Source organism: Asparagus officinalis, chromosome 8 (genome assembly GCF_001876935.1).
Source record: "Asparagus officinalis chromosome 8, Aspof.V1, whole genome shotgun sequence".
NCBI classification, from domain to species: Eukaryota; Viridiplantae; Streptophyta; class Magnoliopsida; order Asparagales; family Asparagaceae; genus Asparagus; species Asparagus officinalis.
In genome coordinates, this window is record NC_033801.1 from 108,007,718 (window position 1) to 108,030,342 (window position 22,625).

The 22,625-nt window shown below is 35.9% G+C and overlaps 2 protein-coding genes across 6 annotated transcripts; one reads left to right on the top strand and one right to left on the bottom strand.

The window, feature by feature from the left end:
- On the top strand, positions 681–12,558 carry LOC109851591. Of its 3 annotated transcripts, none has more exons than XM_020421809.1 (8): positions 681–843; positions 2,078–2,212; positions 3,429–3,594; positions 7,887–7,945; positions 9,245–10,216; positions 11,223–11,531; positions 11,633–11,689; positions 12,239–12,558. In XM_020421809.1, the coding sequence occupies exons 2-8, from the start codon at positions 2,108–2,110 to the stop codon at positions 12,404–12,406; spliced, it is 1,836 nt and encodes a 611-aa protein (XP_020277398.1). In that variant the 5' UTR covers positions 681–843; positions 2,078–2,107; the 3' UTR covers positions 12,407–12,558. The 3 variants fall into 3 exon arrangements, with proteins under 3 accessions (XP_020277398.1, XP_020277400.1, XP_020277399.1); XM_020421811.1 differs by having other exon boundaries at positions 2,127–2,212; XM_020421810.1 differs by having other exon boundaries at positions 2,130–2,212.
- On the bottom strand, positions 14,654–21,966 carry LOC109819725 (peptidyl-prolyl cis-trans isomerase FKBP43-like). 3 transcript variants are annotated; one of them, XM_020385569.1, is made up of 11 exons: positions 21,809–21,966; positions 21,650–21,723; positions 20,827–21,050; positions 20,587–20,729; positions 17,116–17,413; positions 16,622–17,026; positions 16,432–16,506; positions 16,095–16,332; positions 15,504–15,588; positions 15,320–15,410; positions 14,654–15,032 (listed from the first exon to the last, which is right to left on the bottom strand). In XM_020385569.1, exons 1-11 carry the CDS (start codon positions 21,819–21,821, stop codon positions 14,954–14,956), a joined length of 1,725 nt encoding a protein of 574 aa, XP_020241158.1. In that variant the 5' UTR covers positions 21,822–21,966; the 3' UTR covers positions 14,654–14,953. The 3 variants fall into 3 exon arrangements, 2 of the variants coding, with proteins under 2 accessions (XP_020241158.1, XP_020241157.1); XM_020385568.1 differs by having other exon boundaries at positions 20,587–20,738; positions 21,809–21,965; XR_002241595.1 differs by lacking the exon at positions 15,504–15,588 and having other exon boundaries at positions 20,587–20,738.

Consider the following 22,625-nt stretch of genomic DNA (forward strand, 5'->3'; position numbering starts at 1 on the left):
ATTATGCAGTTAGATGGGGATGAAAACATGTGTCTAACATAGATATTGATGCACTCATAAATATCGACTATTAATTATAAATCAGATATTTTCGAGTTCAAACTCAGAAAGGTCCTTGTGGTTTGCGCTGTAAATCTATTAAGCCCCCAGACTATTATTTGGATCTATTAAGCCTCTATGCTTTTTATTTTGAATCTATTTAGCTCCTATGATGTTTCTTCATAACTAAAAAAGGGTATTTTTATCTTATTGAATCTACTTTTTAGTTATGGAGAAACACCATAGAGGCTAAATAGATTCAAAATAAAAAGTATAAGAGCTTAATAGATCCAAATAATAGTCTGGAGGCTTAATAAATTTATGGCGCAAACCATATGGACGTTTCTGAGTTTGAACTCGGTATTTTCTTCCCCCATCTTTGTGTATGATTTTCTATAGAGACCTGTCGTGACATTTTCTTCGTTATATTGTTGGTGATAATAATAATAATAAATATTGAAAACACTGAAAAATAGCAGGACCGTTAAAAACTAGCAATACGAAACAAAATATCGTATCGGAACGATGGAAAATTTGAGAACGTGTACTTGAAGTTTTCTTCTGGATCCGATATCAACCCGACAAGCTTTTTTGGGTCCACAATTTTAGACCCGATACCCGCAAATCATACGCCTCTCTCTCTCTCTCTCTCTCTCTCCTGCGTCTCTATCCGCTCGATTCGAAATTCTCTCGCGATCTTTTGCCATTTTTTCTTTCTCCTCCCAAGATTTGCCCTAATCGATACCATCAATTAATCGAAGGAACATTCGAATAATCCCCCTCACTGGTCTATTCCACTCTATGGTTAGTTCAACTAACACTTTTCAATTTTTTTCTCATTTCCCCAATTTTTTGGTACAAATTAAGTCGATTATGTAGCTCGTTGTACTTCAATTTTATGTTTTTTTGGTTGTATCGATAGATTATTGTTGAATTTATGTGGGGCGTTTAGTAGTACAGTTGATTCCTTGAGACATTTGTTTGTCTAATAAGTTAGGGTTTGGTACTGCTGATAGTGAAGTGTCTAATTTGCCTCGCATAATTGATCTTGTTTTTAGTGGGAAATTGATGATCTTGTTGCTTAGTTTAGCTACTATCTGCAAGTATTTACTTTTTTAGTTTCATTTTTGTGTCTAAAATTTCCCTTTCTGTCCCTTAATTGATCCCATTCATTGATTGAGAGAATAAAGATAATTCGTATCACTGACCTACTCCACTTTATGATGAGTTAAATAAATGCCTTTTCATTTCCCCCCAATTTATCCATTTTTCACAGATTTTGTTGATATTGTAGTTCCTTATACTTAATTTGTGTATGTGTTTGTTTGTCTGGATCTATTATGTAGAACTAGGACTTATTCCTTGATGCCGTTGTTTGTTGAATCAATTACGGTTTGGTTCGGCTGGTACCAGAGCTTCAAGTTTGTGTCCTTTTTAAGATTAATCTCGTTTTTAGTGGGAATTTGATGCTCTGTCTGTTTAATGAATTAGAGTTCTGGGCTTCCCATTTTCTCCCATTTTACCCGAAAGTTGGGTACAATTTTAGTTGATTTCATGGTGCCTTGTACTTAATTTGTGTATACATCTGCTTGTCTGAATACGCTAACGTTGGATTTATGCGGAGAGTTAGAATTATGATTGGTTCCTTGATGCAATTGTTTGTCTAATCAACTAGGGTTTCTTACGGCTGGTAGTATAGTGTCAAATTTGTCTCGGTTTTAGAATTGATCTTTTTTAATTGGAAACCGATTCTCTGACTGCTTAATTAAGCTTCTCTCTACAAGTTTTTTCCGAAACTTTTTAGTTTCATTTGGCATATTTCTGAAATTTGATGTTTTCTTTTATCTTTTGAAGTTTAATGTCCCTGATATTTTATTGCTCCATGAGATTATTTTATTGCTTTATGAAAATATTTTGACTTTTCTTATTCAAAATCACTTTGTTCTTTTTGTTCTGTTACATTTCTCATGGTTTTGATGGTTTTGTTTACTAAATTGTATTACCTTGTGTTGATTTTTTTTTTCCACGTGAACATTAGTTTGTTCAATTCAATTGCATGTGGTGATCCATGGGTGCATTGATTGAAGCAGAGGGAAATGAGGTAACAGGTGTTGAAAAGAATCGTGCTGATAAGATCTGTGCTTCCAATCCTGTGGTTTACCAGCTTGTTCGGGTAATTTTTGTCACTTCAATGGATAAAACTATAGATTTTGGTGCAATTTGATTTTAGCTGTCCTCCGTAACCTTAGCCTCATTAGTATGTACTCTGTCTGCTTCGTTTGTTTATATTAATGCATTGTCGATTATATGCAGTTGACTGTGAGATAATAGCTACTCAATGGAAAATCTGTGATGCAATAAACTCTATGTCAACAACATATTTGTCAATGGCGTAGTTTATCCTTACTCTAACTTGATTCACCTCCTTGCTGCTCTTTCACTGCTCCCTTGCCGGGAATGTGCTAATATCATGACTTTGTGGCAAACAGATACCACTTATTCACTAGTGTTCTTCTTCACTAGGTTCTCTGTGCCCAATCACATAACAAGTACTTGGTAGAATTTTTCTAGATAAAAAGTTGCCCAATAGTTACCTTGCCTACTCCTTGAGTTATTTCATTTTATGTCCAACAAACTTTGTCTGTCCCACTTGTGAACTTGGGGACTATTCCGTGTTTAAAGATGAAGATGAATCTCAGAAAAATATGATAATCACCAAAAAAGGTCTCCTTCGATCAAGTATGAAACTTATTTAGTTGATACGTCAAAAAGCAAAAGGTATACCATATACCGTATAAAATTGAGAGCGCTTTTCTTGTTATATGGAGTAAAACGCAACGGCAGATGTGTGGATAGAACGGTTTGGGTGACATAGATTTAGCAAACACATGTCATCCTTGAGTCTCCTGTTAGCATAAACATTTTTGAAAGAACTGAGAAAGAAAGGGCCCTTTTTATTGTTGTGGTTGTTATTATTATTATTGTCATTGTTTTTGAAACTGCATTTCTATGCGACCATATTGGATGTAATCTAGTGCTTGTGGGACCGGTGTTTTTAGTTTGAGCTTTGATGTTACAGAGGATATGAAATGTTGATAGTTTGTGACAGCAAACTTTCTTATTAGTTGGACAATCAGGCATTCAAGTTGTGTATGCAACTATCAGAAAGTGAACACTTGTTTCCAAAAACTTTGTTGAGGATTTTGTGCCCCAAAAGTCTTAACGCCCTGTCATGTGTTTTCCTTTTTATTTATTTTCATTGGAACACTAAATTATTTTAGTGTTATTGTTATGCTGGTCAATCTATTCAGGTTATTTTCTGTCTACTACTGTGAATATTGATTTCCAGTAGCTAGCATACATTTCTTAATTATTTCTTTCAAATGTAGGTTGGAGTGGATGGGAAGCTAGTTCCAGCAACAGATGATGAGCTTATGGAGGTTGAGCATTTGCTTAAAGATGATAGGAGACAACTTCAATCAGTTGTAGCTGAAAAGGGCACTGAACAATGCCCTTCCAGTGAACTGTTATTACCAAAGACTTCCAACTTAGAAGGTACAGAAGGTCACATCTTATATTAATTGACCTCGCTAACAAGTCAAAAGAAGAGGTTTACTCATATTAAAGATTTTGTTTCATATGAACATTTATTTGTGCACGTGATGAGCTTATGGAGGTTGAGCATTTGCTTAAAGATGATAGGACACAACTTTAATCAGTTGTAGCTGAAAAGGGCACTGAACAATGCCCTTCCAGTGAACTGTTATTACCAAAGACTTCCAACTTAGAAGGTACAGAAGGTCACATCTTATATTAATTGACCTCTCTAACAAGTCAAAACAAGAGGTTTACTCATTTTAAAGATTTTTTTTCATATGAACATTTATTTGTGCACGTGTATGTCTGGCATTGTACTTGAACTGCATAATTTATATTAGAAACTTTGGAAGGGCATCCAATACATTTTTTGGCAACTCACACCTGATTGATACAACATTCATTCATATGCTCTTTTGATCTTTTTGATTCTCCTATATTTGATGAAGGCATATTCACAAATCTGAAGTCTCATGTAAAATTATAAATCAATTAGGCTTCTTTTAGAATGAAGTGTTGTCAAGTGCATATGTATGTAATCAGTACATGCACATAATTAGGAACTTAGCATTTAATTAATTCGTGGGGGCGGCCTTATGTTGTTTGCACCTACTTGCTACATGACGGGTCACCAGTGCTTTTTGGCTTGTATTGTTGCCCAAGGTAATGCACTTCCATAGCAATTCTGTCATCTTCTTCTAGACATTATCCTGGCCTAAAATTTGAGGGATTCTTCTTGTTTACACAAGCTTGAGCTCCATAATCCAAGGTAGGTCTTCCCACATTCCGATTAACATACCAGATTTTTCTGGCCTTTCTTCTTCATGGTTTTCTCTTGCAGGAAACAACCTCAGAGTTTACTATCATGCTAAAATCTAATCATAATATTTTGTGAAACACTTTTGTGTGATTTCCTATTGTGAAACTGACCCATTTTGATGGGAATTGACATGGAGTGAGCTTTTGAGGCAATTCCACCATCATCATAATGCTTTAGAGTTAGTTTCCTTTTCTCCACCATTTCACCAAATTTAAGCCTATTAAATTTGGCTTATGTGGAGCTTCTATGGCAAATAACAATCTGTAGGAGGATTCCTGGATTATCCACAATCAGGGGCAACCACCAGCATGTAGTCGCTATCCGAGAGTCAATGTCAATCTCGTGACAGATGGTATCCCAAGAGAAAGAGATGCAGGTGACAGATGATATCCCAAGAGAAAGAGATGCAGGGGATGGTTTAAACATGTTGAACAGCAGTGAATCAAGCTTGTTTGAATTCAGCTCATTTGTAGGTTTAGCATTTTAGTGAACTAAAATCGAGCTAATTAAATACCTAGCTGAAGACAAACAGTTTCTTAATGACTGATGTTGTTGATGATCCTTGGATCTCCTATCGCCAATAATGCTCAAATAGGAGGATTAGTGGATTACCCACAGTCAGGGTCGACCAACAGCCTGTAGTCATTACCAAAGAGTCATTGTTGCGACAGATGATATCCCATTGGAAAGGGCTGCAGGTGGTGGTTAAAATGAGCTGAACGCTAGTGAATCAAGCTAATCAAATACCTTGCCGAAGTTAAACAATTTCTTAGTGATTGATGTTGTTGATGGCCCTTGGAGCTTAGCTCTTGATGTTGGTAGTTGGTACAAAGTGTTTCTAGCCAACACGATAAACAAGAAATATTTAGTAGTAAAAACCTATTTTCATACATTTCTATTCATCATGTAGGTAACTTACAGTGGTGATTTCAATCGATTAATTGCAACTTGTGTTCATGGTTTTATATGTCGGATGTCGGGTTCATGTCGGACGGCTAAAATTCATGTCAGATAGTGGATACTGGGGATATGTTAAGGGATATAAAAAAAATATCGGATTGTTATATCGAAAGGTGTGCATATGAATAAGATAAATATCATAAATAAAATCTAAGTATACTTAATAAATTCTATTGTCAAAAAATATAAAAAATTAAATAGCTTATGATGCTTAGGGTTGATGTTGAAGGAAAGAGGTGAGAAAGAGGAGTCCGATGTTGGCAGTTAAGGAGAGAGAAGATCACCCGATATTGATGTGTTAGAATAGTTTAGAGGAGACCGATGAGATGTTGAAAGGAGAGAGAGAAGAGGAGCGACGAAAATGACTTCGGTCTTTTTTTCCATTGCCCTTAACTGATGGGGTTTTGTCTTTGGAAGTAATATTAGAACAATCAGGAATTTAAACCCAAACCTGATTAGATAAATATAACAAAAAAATAAAAAAATCAGCCAATTTTTCAGACTGAAAAATCGACGGATATAGCCGACATGTCCCCTGATATATCTGCCCGACATATCTGATATGTCCCCTGATATATCTGCCCGACATATCCGATATGCCCCCTGATATATCCAACATGTCTCCCGATATATCCGACATGAACCCTGAAAACGCAATATGCATTGAAAAGCTCTATATCGTGTTGGTTGGCCCCTAATTTCGACATGCCGATTGACATGTTTGACATAGCGGCTGACATTTAGAACAATGCTTGTGTTACAAATACTTGGTAAATTAATAAATAAAAGCAATTGTTTCCAATATGACAATCTTCCTATATTAGCAAAGTACATGTTTATAAATATCCATATTTAGCTAGATGATATATATTTAATGTATCATATAACTCTAAGAAATCTGCCATGTTGGGTTTTATCTAGCTGTGCACGAGCAAGCAGTATCTAGATCGAGTTTGGCTCGTTACTAGTTAAACAAGCTGAACTGAGTTAAGTACTGAGCTGAAGACTGACTGTCGAGCAGGTCATTCATTTGACAATTCAAGCAGCAGGAACGATAAGGCTATGTCAGAGTTTTTGAGGGTAGTTATAGGCATATAATAAGGATTGTTTATAACTAAATGGGGCTACGAAGAAGAGCAAAGAGCAATTATTTAAATCTATAGGGAGAGAGAACGATTGCTTTGCTAATTTTCCTGTTTGGAGCAACTTAAACTGGACACTTAGCTTCGGTGCATATCTTTGCTCATTTAGTAACCAACCGTAGAATCTAAGTGACTGCAGTCACAGTGGCAGGAGGGAGGAAATATAATTTTAAAGCATTTTCACATCATATGTAGAGAGAACATAATGTAGCACAGGCAAATCTATAATGAGGCCATGCCCGTCTTGGACACATTGACAACTATGTCTATATCACAAACACTTCCTTGACACTCCTTAGGTGTGTGTACGCACTTACATATTTCAATTACATGATGCATGTTTAATTTAGAATAATTTAGAACATATGGCATACAGATTACACTACTTGGACATTTCTCAAATCATCCAATTTTTATGTTCATATTACATATTTATTTACTTTCATTTATACTTCTAAGAGAACAGTGAAAAAAATGGCATCAACATATTGACTTTTCTGAAATTCACTTTAGATATAGGTAGACTTTTGCTTGAAGCTGAAGAGTCGAAGTCATCTTTATTTTGCAGAGTCATAAAAAGTATGGCAGGTCAACGCTTGCATATGTAATGATTATATGTCATATTATTAGAAATAATTGTTTAGGCTTTGGATACATAAATATCTGTATGTATATAAACTCTCGCTTTACTATAACATATGTATCCTAATATCATGTTGTTGTGCTGCTGATATCGTACTTTTCCAAGAATTACCATGTTCCTTGTCTGTCTTGTACCCGTGTCCCATGTCTACATTATGTATTTAGTGATAATTGCTTCTAACATTCAATAAAATTACAAAATTCATACCCTTCGTCCTGTCATGTTATTAAATGTGATAAACCACTTATAAATGTGTTCTCAGATTGCTCTTAACAAAGTGACAAACCACTTGTAAAAATGTGGTCGTGAATGACAAGTCATTTCAGGGTTAGTGTTTTTATGAATAGGGGACACCATTCAGTCTATCACAAACTATTTCTTCTACATGAATTTAGTTTCTAAGCCTCACAAGAACCCGGTTATACAACTAGTAGTCACATTGTGATTTTTTCCTCTCATTTTTTGCTTCCTTACAAATAACCTGTGCCTACTTCATGATGGAGTTCTTGGAAGTTAGCCTAACTGACCTGGACCTTTTCACTATTGGTTTACTTTTATTGCAACTTTTATGCCTCCAGAAATAGTAATTACAACATCTTTTAACCTTTTCTCTTTTAACATTTTCGCTTGTCATTTTGTGTGTGGTTTTTAAACAAAATAACTTTAGTTGAGTTGTTTGTCACAGGACTTTCGTTGTGTGCGGGCGTCGAAGTTGATCCTGAGAAGTTAAATGACAGGCTCAAGGTGCGTTCAGGTTTTTTCTTTCTTTCTTTGTCTCCCTTGTCAATTTATTATCTTGTACTTGATCTTACATTTTCTTTGGTATTCTGGTACAATTCATCTGCATGGAAGTCTCCCAATTTTGAGTTAGGATAGAATGGTATGACACAATTTTCTTTCCCAGCCTTTCTGTTTTAAGCAGACAACTTCAAATTCAGAATGATTTGTCTTCATATCTTATTTGCATCTATCTCATTGTTGGAGCTGATCACTGTTTTTACCATTTGTTTGTAATTAAATCCAACCGTAGAAGGAGTGGCGATGATAAAATTTAATGGATGCAGTTATGGAAGAACTTAAGCCACTATAAAGCAAGTTACTGAAACTTTTGGGTATCGCTGGCCCCTGGTCACCAACCAGGGGTTCGCCCAGTCTCTATTGATCAAATGTTTCCAAGTAACATTCCTTTCTGTGTTTGATGACAGACAATGCCCAAATTTTGAAGTGCTGCCTGCCTAGAAGATCTAATAGCTGACATAAAGACACCTAACCAGCCTTAACATCCTGTATATGATGATCAAAAAGTACATATCTTTCTTGATTGGATGTCAGATGTTAATCTTTACAGAGTTAATAGAAAGTACTCTAGAAGTAGTTAAAGCTGGTTTTTGGTTTATGTGTACCTGTTATCTGCCTTAGCAATGTTTTGTATGCTATGGTACATCTTTCGACTTATATCTAGATATACCCTGTTTCTACACGTTTGTTTACTTAAAATGCTCTGGAGGCATATAAGGATATGAAAATAAGGAAAAAGAAAAGAATTGATGAAACATGTTCAAGTTGCTATAGTTCTTGACATGATATTTTGGTGCTGCTATAACATAGTTTTGGCATAGTTTTGGTTGTTTTTTACTTGGTTGAAATCTTAAAACTGCATTAACCCATCAGAAACGTCTGTTCTGGGGTTATAGTTACCACTGCATCTTCTTAGAGCTAGTGACAGATCAATCATCTGACTCGTCTTGTATTAGGAGGCAGCTATATGCAAATCTACTAAATCTTGCTGGTGCTCTATTTTATGTCAGTAGAGAGTTCCTTTCATTTCTACTGTTGAGTTTAATTTGATTGATTAGACACTTGTCATGTTTCATACTGTTTCATTTTATTCTTGTCTTGTATCTTGGTGTACTATTATATATGTTATTTTATTTGAATGTTATATTTTCTTTTTCATTAGACTACTGTTGTTTCTTTGTATCTTTTTATTTTAAATTTGATTGTATTGTTATACAGAGATAACACTGCAAAAATGTTCAACAGGACAAGGGACTGCAGCTTAAGTGTGAATCTGTCAGCCATTCTCCAAAGGATGTAACTGTTGGTGGCGAATCATCTGATGGTATTAGCCATTCAAAGTCGTGTGATGACAACTTCCGACCTGGGAAAACTTCAGCGGGAACTGATGCAAGTGTATCTTGTTTAAATGTCAAGGAGCCTGCTCAATTTGAGAGTTCAGAGACTGTCACTGAACCTGCAAGTGATGCTGTTGCAAGTATATCATCAATCTCCGAATCACACACTAGTTCAGACCCTGATTTTTCGATATTGAAAGGGGAGTTATGCTTGGATAATCTCACTATAAGGGAACTGCAGAAGGTTTTCAGGGCTACTTTTGGGCGTCAGACTTCTGTCAAGGACAAGCTGTGGCTTAAGCGTCGTATTACAATGGGATTAACAAATTCTTGCGAGGTCCCAACTACAAGCATAGTTATTAAAGATAACAAGGTAGTTCATGTAAAGGGGAAAGAAGAACCTTGCAGTACCCAACAAGTTACTTCTGAAACAGGCTCTCTTGCTCATAATCAAATGAGTAATCCAGTAAATGACAGAGTTGGGGATTCACCAAGCAAACCCATCGATCAGATGAAAGATGAGCAGGTATTATTGGGCAAGAGGCTCAGGAAACCTCCTCCTGAACATGACATGATGGATGAAAATATCCAAATTGAGCATTCTGCCAATAAGAGGATCAGAAAGCCCACTAAACGTTACATTGAGGAACTTTCAGATGTTGAAACCAGGGATAGTACTGGAAGATTAGTTTCTTCTGTAAAGGATTCTGAGCGTCATCAGCTATCTCTGAAACCTCAGGTCAAGCCACTTCATGATATTGGTTCCCGAGGCAAAACTTTTGTCACTAGAAAGGATTCTATTGGTGGTTGTGGCATCCAAATACCGTATGTCTCTAGGATGAGAAGAGGAAAACCTAGGAAAGATCTCTATGCTCTTACGGTATGTATAATACACTTGAGCACTGCATGTACATGTAAGTTAGGAATTATCAAACTATTTGCAGTACATAAAGTATGATTTTTCATTATCATGGCATTATACTCCCTTATTCTGATGAACAATATGGGTGTTACCATTGTTATCTGGGCGCGCGCACCGGGTGCGGGGCGTTGCGGGCTGGGGCAATTGCGCCCCACACCAGAGGTGGGGCACTGCACTCGCCTCGCGTGCGCCTCGCACGCGCTTGACACCATGTAATAGATTCTTTATTCTGTTTTTTTTAAATAATTTACATATTACATATTTACATCATGTAATGCAATAGACTTTTTATTGCTAGTTACTATTCCATTCTCCATCTTTTCATATTTAACCTATAAAAAGAAAACAATAATTAGTAATTTATTTTACTTGTTTGCTAATTGTAACTTCCTTCTTTAATTAGCATGCTAACTAGAAATTTATGAACATGTAAATATGTAATTGTTACCTCCATTTTCTATCTTTTCATGCTAACTAGCAAATAACAATTAAGAATGCTAACTAGAAAATTATGAACAATCATGTTTTTTTAATCACTTAATTGTTACTCAAAAATATATATATATATATCATATTTTAAATGAAAATACATGTTTCTTATTTGTTACTTGTTTGTTTTGTTTCATAGACTTTTGCTTATGTTGGAGATTATCTTGCATTGTGATTTGTGGAAACTTATGAACTTCTCTATGTTATGCATGCTAATTAAGACTCTTTCGTGATTTAGTCGGTGAAATTATATTTCTTGGTTTTTTTTATGTGACAATTTATAAACGTGTGCGCCTCAATTCAGTGAGGCGCGCGCATCGTTGTGTGCCTTGCGCATGGTGCGCGTAAGGGGCCTTTGCGCCCCGCATTGCGCCTTGCGCCTCGATAACAATGGGTGTTACTGATTAGAAATATTTCCTCTATAATTGTTGCATTTTATTGCTTCTCCATAACTGTTTAATGAATTTGTGCTCAGAAATTTGGTGGTATAGAGAGTGATAGAAGGGACACAGAAACATCATATAGCGAAGAAGAGCAAGATCCGGATAATGAAAAGATAAATCCTGCGAGTGTTACCTCTTCAGACAATGATGCTGATGCAGTGCATGCTGATAAAGGGAGAACACTGAAAGTTGGCGTCAAGAGGAAACATCACCGAGCTTGGACTCTTTCTGAGGTATTAAGGCTAGTTGAAGGAGTGGCTCGTTATGGAGCTGGAAGGTGGTCTGTAATCAGACAGGTAGCCTTTGCTTCATATTCTTATCGCACCTCCGTGGATCTGAAGGTAAATTGTCTGATATGAGTTATAACTGTCTGCTATTTTTATTTGAAAATTTAAGAAAAAAGGTTATTCATGCAGTATAAGCTGATCTCCCTTTTCCTCAGGATAAATGGCGGAATCTCATCAAAGCTAGCTTTGCACAGTATCCTTCAGATCAAGGGGCGAGTATTAGTTTTCTACGTTATGTATATGTTTGCTCTTTGTTTTACCTTTTGTGGATGTCTATTCTCCGCCTCAGTGGCGCTAGCGCTGCCTTTGAACTTCACTGACTGCTGCTTTATTTTACCCATTATTGACGTCCGTGATGTTGGGTTTTTTTTCCTTGTGATATGTATTATGTAAGAACAACTTGATTTCATATGTTGAGGTTTGGGCTTATCATTGAAGCATCATTGACCTTAATCTTTCAAGAATCATTGAGGATTAAGATCATGAAATGTGAAGAAGGGTGCTTTTGAACAAACACGGATTGCTATGACTATAACTACCAACAATGTTCAACTTGTTTTTGGAGTTGAAAGCATTATTCTTAACGTATCTATATTTGAGTTTACTACAAATACATGAGAAGGTAGCTTACTTGTGATGTTTACACCGGTCAAAAGAGTTTTCTTTTAAGCTTTTTGACTGATCTTAGAATTTCCTTTCCTTGAGAGATCTGAGATCTCCTTGTATATCATCATTTAACTCTTCTGTTGTTTCGTTCACAGGCCAAGAACTTCAGGAAACCGACTTCAGTGCCAATACCATCATCGATTCTGATGAGGGTGAGGGAATTGGCAGAATTGCACTCGCAGTCTGGAATTGAATTTGGGCCCGGTAAATTTGCAGGGCATGGTAGAGAAATTGTACAGGAGAAGGGATCCGGGTTCCTATGATCATCTGCGTATGTAAAAAAAGAGAAATTATGTACAGTGTGTGACTAGCTGTTTTAGTGAGCTGTTTCTTTTGCTTCGAATGCGGAACTGAATCTTCAGACTGTCTGTCTGTATTCCTGGAAAGAAGTAATAGAATACTTTTGTCTTGCACACCCTTATTTTCTTTGGCTGGTCTGGGAAAATGTTGCAAAATTATTCTTTCATTACTGAGTTGGCATATTAGAAGCTTTCAGGCTCATTCTTGAATTATAGCTTGGTTTATGAAGTAATCAAAAGGAAAAAAGAACTCATGGTCTGTTTTTGTTTTGACTTTGACAGAATTCAGTATTTCGTCGTTATTCTTTGGCAGGGGGAATTCGTTAGGAAATCCAGTTCCTGAATTCAAAGAAGAGGGTAATCCTAAAACCGAGATGCTATTCCATAAAATTATTTTAGCAAATTCGAAAAAACTTCTTGTTGCAAGAAAACATTATATGCACATTTATCCAATGCATTCAATACTTCTGCAAAGTTGCATAAAGCTACATTCCCTCATTTTCTGATATCTGAAACATGATTCAATTGTATTTTGATGAAACTACATAAACCCACCACGAATCAACCGTGACTTTCACTGAATCCATGTGTTGTACATAATGGGATATCTGAAAACTTAAGAAAACTTCTGCATACTCGCACAGTCATCTATGTTTGGCCTAATCTTCTGAACTCTGAAACAGAAACTCCGTTAAGAGAATGGCCAGCGTTTCGAGATCTCCTGTCGCGAGAGGGCAGGGCTCTTCTTGAGGCATGAAGGGTTGCCAGACCGGAGCTCGGAGAATCCCCTTGACGATGTCGGCCACCACGTCTGCGGCTTTTATAACGTCCGGAGATAGAGATTGGACGTTGGATACACCGACGGTGAGATTTTTCAGGGTTTGTTTTTGTGTCTTTGATTGGTTTTGGTAGCGTTTCATTGTGTGATCTCGAGCTTAAACTAGAATCTCTGGAGTTGCAGACAGAAAGTCTTCAGGGTTTACCTGCGTTTATGTATGAGTTTGAGACGTAAACAGGAATCAGATTCCGAGAGTTTTTGCCCACCACGAAGATTCAGGGATTTAGAATCCTACTTAGGCTTCCTGTGTAATTTTGTATTAATTTGGACTTAGGCCTTAAACTAGTTAGTTTTCGATTGGGCTTATTTGGGTAGGACTTCAGCGTTGGTCTTATTTCCGCATGGGGAAATTCCGACAAATTTGTTTGAACCTTTTTCCCATTTCATAGTTGGTAAATAATGTATATTTTCTTATAACTTTCCTTAATTGTTCCTCTCTTTTTTAAAGGAGAGTTTTATTTAAGGATTTTTTTTTTTTTTTTTTTGAGATGGCTTATGCTATTTCCTTCTTCAACAATCAATCAATCAGCAATAAAAAGAAAATTTTATTTTCCAAATCCTGGTATGATACGAGGGAAAAGGTTTTCAAAAGCTCCCCCTCCTTGACATTTTGTTTTCCAAATCCTGGTATGATACGAGGGAAAATGTTTGATGAATGCTAAAATCCAACCAAAAAGCTTCTTGTTTAGATGCACATGAGTTTGTTGAGGATAATATAGTAATAGTACTTTCTCTTTTTCTTTTCTAATGAGTAAATAAAAACCAAAGCGAAATCAACATTATTTTAGAGAATTACACGTCATGCGTCCATCCTAATCTACCATGATTAAGTATTTAATGAAAATTCAAGATTTTAATCTTGAGGGGCCTATTTGAGCAAAGTTACAAATTCCTGACCAAATGTAAGGAGACAAACATCATCTTAATTTGCAATATATTTGTGCAACTTGATAGTACGTACAAGCACACGTAAGTATGTACTCATACTGTCTTACACATCCAAAGCCAGTCATGTGATAGAATTTTAATATAAAACATAAATTTTCATGGACTAGCTAGATTTGATTTGTTTTTTTTTAAGCCTATATATATAATAAAAGAGATATTACAAAAGATATTTTTATGCTACACTTGATTTAAGTTTACATTTGTTTCTAAGAAAAAAAATGACTTAACGTTTATTTTTAAGGAAAAACAACCAACTTTCAACAGCGTCAACTTTGCGGGACATTTTCTTCACTTGAACTTTGGAGCCCCGTTCTGGTGCTAAATTTATTTTGATACTATAGATGACTCTGTAGCACTTACAAACAAAGCCACAACCTCGGGTCAAAAAACAATAAGAAATAACAAATGAAATTAAAAAAAAAAAGTAAAAGACAACATAGAAGATTTACTCCATTAACTGTAATTATCATCTCGACACGCACATGATAGTTCACCATAACAAAATTAAGATTTTGACAACCAGCACCTCTAAACATCCGTCAGCAAAACAAAACCAAAAGCTCATAAAAGAGTTTCTCTAGCACTTGACATGTAGTAGCAACACTCGACCCTCAAATATAGCTAATGTATGGGCAACATAACAAAATATTTGAACAGGCAAAATTTTAGCGCCGTTTGATGAAAACAGCTCAGAAGTTTTATGGATTAGAAATTCCCTGATTTCGTCACTTTACAGAAACCAACTCGACATCAAAAGTGAGCCATGAATTTGGAGGTATGGGTCCCGTCTTTTTCTGCCCGTAACTACAGTAAGATCGAAAGAAGCAAGATTAATAAGATGAGCTTTGCTACAGGGACCCAAAATATGGGACCAATAGGAGGGGCAAGTGAGGTGTCCCCCTCCTATTAGATAATGAGTTGGCCATCATTAGTGATGGCCAACTCATTATCCAATAGGAGGGGGTCACCTCACTTATCCCTCCTATTGGTCCCATATTTTGGGTCCTTGAAGAATTTTTCTAATAAGATTTGAGAAGAAAGGCGATAATAAACCATTTCAACCTTAAGAAACCATGATAATATTTACTTACCCATAAGATGGAGGAATTGTGAGCCTTCGCTTGTCACCAACTCTCATTCCGATTACACCAACATCCCACCCTTTGATGACTTGCCCAATTCCTACATGAGATGTTGAAAAACAACTTCATTTAAGTTGATGCTCCTAGAAGAATAAATATTGATAACAAGGTAAACTGTAAATGAAGAGTTTACCAAGTCGGAAAGAAAATGGTCTTTTTCCAACAGTAGAGTCAAATATTGTCCCGTTCTTTAGCTTTCCAATATAGTTTACAGAAACCTATATATTAAAATGAGAAGGTTGGTCTAATTAACAAGTAGTTTAACAGCAATGGAATAAAGAGTAAATTTCAGAAATCTACCATGATTATTTATTTATTCATTTTTAAACCTTTTTTAAGGGTTTACAATAACTTGGGGTATTACAGAAAATAACAATGAGCTTTCAAAACTGCAGAAACCTGCCATAAGCTATAGAAAATCGTTGTTAATTGCCTTAACGTCTTAAAGGTCTAAAGTACATTTATTTATATCTATCAACCCACAAAGTTCAAAAGGGTAATACAAAAGATCAATAAAGTACTTAATGGGCAAAACTGTGCGAAACAAGTCAAAGTTTACGCTAAATCAGACATTATGGTTTAGGCAAAAGTTCAATAGTTCTCTAATAAAGAAATGTTCATGATGTTTTTGAGCAAAACATTTCAACATCCATGGTAGGTTTGTGAAATGTACCCAAATTTAAAATCAAATAAAGATGTATTAAGAAGGGGGGAAAAGAACTACCTTCTTTCCTTTAGTGGCTCTTTGTCCATCAGGTTTACCCATAGCCAGCTCCTCTATGACCAAACCATTAGGATAAGTCCTTGTTTTACGATCAGATTTTGACACCTCAGCTTTCCCCTCTTCTCCTGATTCCTGGGTTGGGACTATATCATTATCATTGATCTTGCTCTCTTTCTTCTTTTTCTTAGAACTGGCTTGATTAACATCATTAGTTACGCCACCCTCCGCATCAGAACCCCTAAATAAAAAGTGATGAGGAAGCAGAAATAGTTTAAAATTACATCATATTATATTTTATATTAAGTTAATAACCGAACTGATATGCATGAGAGTTTACCTGTCCTCTTTAACTCTTTTCTTCTTATTTTTCTTTTTTTGTTTCTCCCTAGTTTCTTGAGCAGCAGAAGAATCACTAGAACACAATAAATCAATTAGGAAAAAAGAAGAAGAAAATAAAAGAAATAGAACAATTGAAGCTTAAAATTTTGAAGCTTAAAAAATAGTGAAGTTTGGGAAAGGATTATCACCTTTGATTAGGCAACTTCTCTACTTCATCATTAACAGGAGGATCATTGTTAGCAGCTTCATTTGTGTCTTCTGCAGACTGAAGTCCTTCGGTAGTCCTTCTCTTCTTTGTCTTCTTCTTCTTCTGCTTAGCATTTCCATCATCAACAGGCTCATCAGCTTCATCTTTTTTAGGCTCAACATTTGCTTCTCCAGTTCCCAATCCGTTCACCTTGTCAGCGTCTACTTGATTATCATTTTTGTACTTGTCAGTTTCAACATTTGCATTTTCTTCGGAAAGCACTTCAGAGGTAGTTCCCAAAGGTTTTTCATCCTTAGCCTTCTTCTTCTTCTTCTTCTTTGATTTCTCATTATTTTCTTGCACAACCTCAGACGGTGGCAGGGTATCAGAAGGCTGGCTAGTCTCCCTGCTTCGCAAATTAACGAAATTTTAGAGAAAAGAATTATAGAAAAAGTCAACATATTAAAGTAGTCTACTCCAACAAATATGACATACCTTGTAGATTTGCCATCTTGAGAGATGTCCATTTCCTCAACAACGACCTTATCATCAGATTTAGAGTTTGAATTCTCCATGGAGTCCTTAGCCACATTTTTCTTTTTGGAGAAAGAAATTGGGAAGCCATCTTCATCTTCGCTTTCTAATACAGCCGAGCCTTTACGCTTAACCACAAGCTGCCGTTTCGCATCTTCATCATCATCAGAATCGCTCAATTGATGCTTCTTCTTCAATCGACGACGATTGGCATTCTCATGAGATGGCTTGTCGTCCTCTATTATCTCCTCAATTACAACTGAAGGCAAAAGAACATTAAGGAGTACAATCATAAAATTCAAAGAAACAACTAAGAACTTATTGCTCCTGCAACAGAGTACAATGCATTTTCAACAAATACTATCAAGACCGAATATAATTCAAAGAAACCCATCATAATATTAATTTGGAGTCATGAGATTGTGAATAGATAGCTTACATGTGATTAACTCAAAAAGAATGGCACCAAGTTCCAACTTTAATGAGATAATTATAGAGTTCGGATCCAAATTGTCCAGTATCTGACAATACAATTTTCAAAAGAACAACTGAAATATCTAGAGGAATTGCAGGCGGGTATTGAGTATAAGAAGTGAGTTGGGATCCTTGGTGAACATAATAGAGGGGTAAAAGGGTCACATTGCCTCTAATTGTTAGATTTAATAGAATATTCCTTTCAAATCTAACATGATTTAACTTGAAGAGTCATTTTGCAAGATTCTATAGGATTTGAGGGACTAATATGCAATTTTAAAAATTGAAGGGACTATTATCTAAAAAAACCCTGTAATCTATCTAAAGACAATTACGAGGGCTTTCCAATATAAGATTGAGTTTGAACTCTTCCACAGTGTAACTTTCACCGAGAGTTGCTGGATGATAAAATATTTTTTCTAAAAAATATTATATGTTTTAAACTGAGATATCGGAGATGTAACTGCTCCTGATCTCAACAACATTTGAGGATCAAGACAAGTACAAGGATAATTGTGTGATATTTTTTTCAACAATTAAATCCAAACAATGAGATTGCATATTAGTCCTTGTACTTGTATCTCATTGTTGGATTTAATTGTTGAAAAAAAATATCACACAATTATCTTTGTACTTGTCTTGATTCTCAAATGTTGTTGAGATCGAGAGCAGTTACATCTCTGATATTTCAGTTTAAAACATAAAATATTTTTTGGAAAAAAATATTTTATCATCCAGCAACTCTCGGTGAAAGTTACACTGTGGAAGAGTTCAAACTCAATCTTATATTGGAAAGCCCTCGTAATTGTCTTTAGATAGATTACAGGGTTTTTTAGATAATAGTCCCTTAAATTTTGAAAATTGCATATTAGTCTCTCAAATCCTATAGAATCTTGCAAAATGACTCTTCAAGTTAAATCATGTTAGATTTGAAAGGAATATTCTACTAAATCTAACAATTAGAGGCAGTGTGACCCTTTTACCCCTCTATTATGTTCATCAAGTTCCACAAGTTATTGTCAACAAACCTATCATGCATTGTCACGCAGATAGGCAGCTACTTCTCAGACACTGCTCTAATTCCCAATGGCCGGAAATTTATAGAATGGCACCAAGTTCCAACTTTATGAGATATTTTCTCAAAAGAACCACCGAAACATTAACTCTAACCCTTAGAATCCAAATCGTCCAGTATCTGAATAGCCACTCCGAATTCTTACAGCACTATCAACACTCTTGCTACAGCAAACAAGCTTGATGTTATTTTCCTTTTCCCCCACTAATTCACATCACAAAAATGCCTCACAAACAACAGGCTACTTTTGCATAAAACAGAATTAACTCAGCTCCATGAATTGACTGGCCACGAGTCCTTCCTTTATTTTCGAACATTATCGGCCATCACAAACATTGGGCAAGATCTCCACCAGTCAATAACTTCAAATAACAAGAGTTTGGATTTTAGCTTCTCAAACATGTGGCAAGCCTCTCCGTTGCCAATGTTTCGTAGGACAGGAATGTGATATGTACTATCTACATAGAGTTTGATTAAAATTTACAAAGCGCACTGGTTGAATTTTGGCTTATCTTCCTCTAAGACTTGTGCTTCTTAGCTGACCCTGTCTTGAGCTAAAGAGGCTCACATAAAATTATGACAAGCTTTAATATTTAATGCACAGGCTACAATTTTCTCTAGAATCATGAACCCTTGAAAGTTTCTTTAATTTATCAGGAGCAGGTGTTCTCACTATGATATGATTGAATTAGTTTAAATTGAATAAGGAATTCCTGATATACAAAGATCTGCAACACACAAGTACTTTGATGCCATATAACATCATTACTTAATTGAATTCTCCTATGTGGCTCTATTTGATACTAAGATTTCATCGTAGATAAGTAGGTGTAAAATGATCATATTTTCCATGAACTCAACCCTGAGACAAACATGACAAAAACAGTATTACAGAAGGAAAAACAACTAATAATTGATCATAAAAGCTATAAAACAAAAAAAAATAAAAACATATTAAGCTCAAAAGAACATTTATTTGACAATTAATTTGTCTTTAAATCTTCTTTAAACCTTCGTAAAGAACCATTGGCCTCAGAAATTTCAAATAAGAAACTGTGAGCAACTGAAATATTCATTTCTCGTTATAGAAGATAAAGAATAGAGCAAATGACACATTGCAGCAAATAATTTCCATCAATAACATAACTTGATTTATATGATTATGAAAAACAATTGGACATGTTGGTGCACTTTATGAACCTCTGCAGATATAGAATATGATTTTATCATGCGTAGAAATATCTAGAGGAATTGCAGGCTTATCATATGTGCTTATAAGATACATAATTCTTCCACATGCCTAAATTCCTAACACTCCAATTATAAGGGACACGCTGAGTTTATCCCAGATCCAAAATTCAACTGAACATAGAAGTAGCCTGCTTAATCAAACTACACACTGTACATCTTAATAACCAACTGATGTCCCTCCAGATTTTGTTAAAATCTAGGTTTTCCATAAACCAATTTAGATTTTTCATATTTCATACAAAACTTCTGTTTTATAGTCACAATTACATGATACGACTATCAACAGAGCATTAACTAGTGAGATGACCAGAGGTGTCCATAGCATACCCTTAGGGGGTGTTTGGCAACTTCAAAATTAAACTAGGCTAGACTAGTTTTTTTCTAAACTGGACCATAATTGATCCTTAGGACTCATTTAAAGCCTAGCATTTGAAGTAGAAAAAACTAGTTCAACTTTTGAGCCCAACTTTTGCTAAACTAAAAATAAGATTTTGGACCAAGATTGTACCAACTAAAACAAGTTCCATGGAGTTGCCAAACAGACCCTTAGTGTCTACGCACGTGTGAGCAATATCTGTCTTTTATGCATGTATCACCAAGCTATCTCAATACCAAAGGGGAACAGAAATTACCACCACTCTTGCGATGAGCTGAAGATGGGAACGTTCCAATGTCGTCATCGTCATCAATAAAATCGGACTCATACTCATCATCATCAGAGCTTCCATAACCATCTTGACTATCACTATTAGCTATATCTTCACCATACGACTCACTAGAATCACTTAAGCCGAGTCAGGGAAAATCTCTTAAAGCATAGAAAAGAATATTGATATAAATTAGACATTAGGTCAGCAAACACCAAAGGATACTCGTCAAATTTACCACCAGAACTACCAACATAGTAACCAGAGAGATGGACACTTCTCTTCCCAAGGACAGAAAAGACAACATCTTCTGCCTCTTCGAACTCGAGTTCCAAATGAACCGTCTCCAGTAAATTGGGAATCAGATTACAAAGCAAAATGGGGCTTTTGTTGCCGACGTTGCATTGTACAATACTCTTGTTAGTGGCATTACCAATTCCCAAAGTAGCCTGCATGAATTTCCAAACAAACACAGAGACCGTGGTCATCCAAATAGAAATAAACGCCAATAAGCATTAAAAATAGGTACTTAGCACTATACTATACCTCAAAAAATACACCTACTTTAACTTATATGCCAAGTTCCAAATTAATTTTATTTTGAAGTGTTAATTTTTTGTTAAAATGACAGTAGTGCCTTGGTTAAATAAGCAACCCCATCGTGGGCTTTCCCAAAAAAATTTAAGGGGTAGAGAAGTTCTATATCATATGACAATCACTTCAGAAATCTTTTCAGGAATATTCATAATATTTTAAGAACTTTAGTTATAAACTCATAAAAGATCAAGAAGAAATGCAACTGAGGGTATATAAGTAAAAATTAATTGAAACTCCGAGGTAGCGAAGTGCCAATTAATCTTCAAAAAATAATTATGAACATTAAGGTTAAACAGATATACCAATAACGATTAATTAGAAAATTTTCATTTTTTTAATAGCTCACTGTATATTCTATTAAATCAAATAGAATTAAAAGATGAAAACCCTAAAACTGAAAACTATACTCTAGAATTCAACTGGGATAAGAAATTCCGGGGAGAAATCGAACCTGAGAGATGCGAAGTCGTCCACTAATATACCCGGGTTTATGAGTGTAAGGATTCCCTGGCTTGATTTCAACTCCTGAAATAGAACGAAAATAGAAACTTTAGTCCGATAAACCCTTAAAAATGTAATCATAGATCAGAAATTTTTGAGAAATAATTACCCCAAAACGCCATCTTTGGTGAGAGATCGATGGAGAGTATGGGATATTTGAAGATTGAAGATGAGAATTTTGAAGAGAGTCTAAAACCCCAGGTGACGGGTTTTTTTTGGCTAAAACCCTAATTTTAGCAGGCGGTAAATATATCAAGGATTTGATATTGGGAAATTACGGAACTAGCCTTGCCTTATATAGGGAAAACTTAAAAAAGTTTGAAGCTCCCCTTCGCTACCTATTTATAGCTGGGTAATTTTGTATTAGTCCCTCAAATGTCAGTAATTGGTTAGTAGTCCCTTAAATCCTAAAGAATGTTGTAAATTTGGTCCCTCAATGACCAAAAGACTCTTTACTTACGATTTCACTCTTAAAACTCATCATCTTCTTCTTCTTGTTAAATAAAAGAGTGGCGGGTTGTTGTTTTGGTGCGCGTGTGTGTGAGGGTGGGGGTGGGGTGGGGGTGGGGGTGGGAGTGGCGCGGGGGCAGTGGCGCGAGCCAGACGAGGCTTGCCATGCGGCAACTGACTAGGATAAGAAATTGTGTTTTTACAAGTAGGAATGGTCTCGTAGGCAGGTCCAAGATGGTGGCGGTGTGGTCCTGGACAGAGTAGCGGTCGAGAACAAGACTTAGGGCTAAGAAAGGAGAGAGTGAGAGAGTCTTGGGAAGGAGACAGGGAGAGATAGTCAACTGAAAGAAATTGAACTTATAACTTGACATCACTTTATTTTTCGAGGAGGGGGGGGGGGGGGGTCAGATCCAACATCCACACCCTCGAGAAAAAGGTAGAATGATGGAAGGCGCTTACCCCCCCCCCCCCCACCC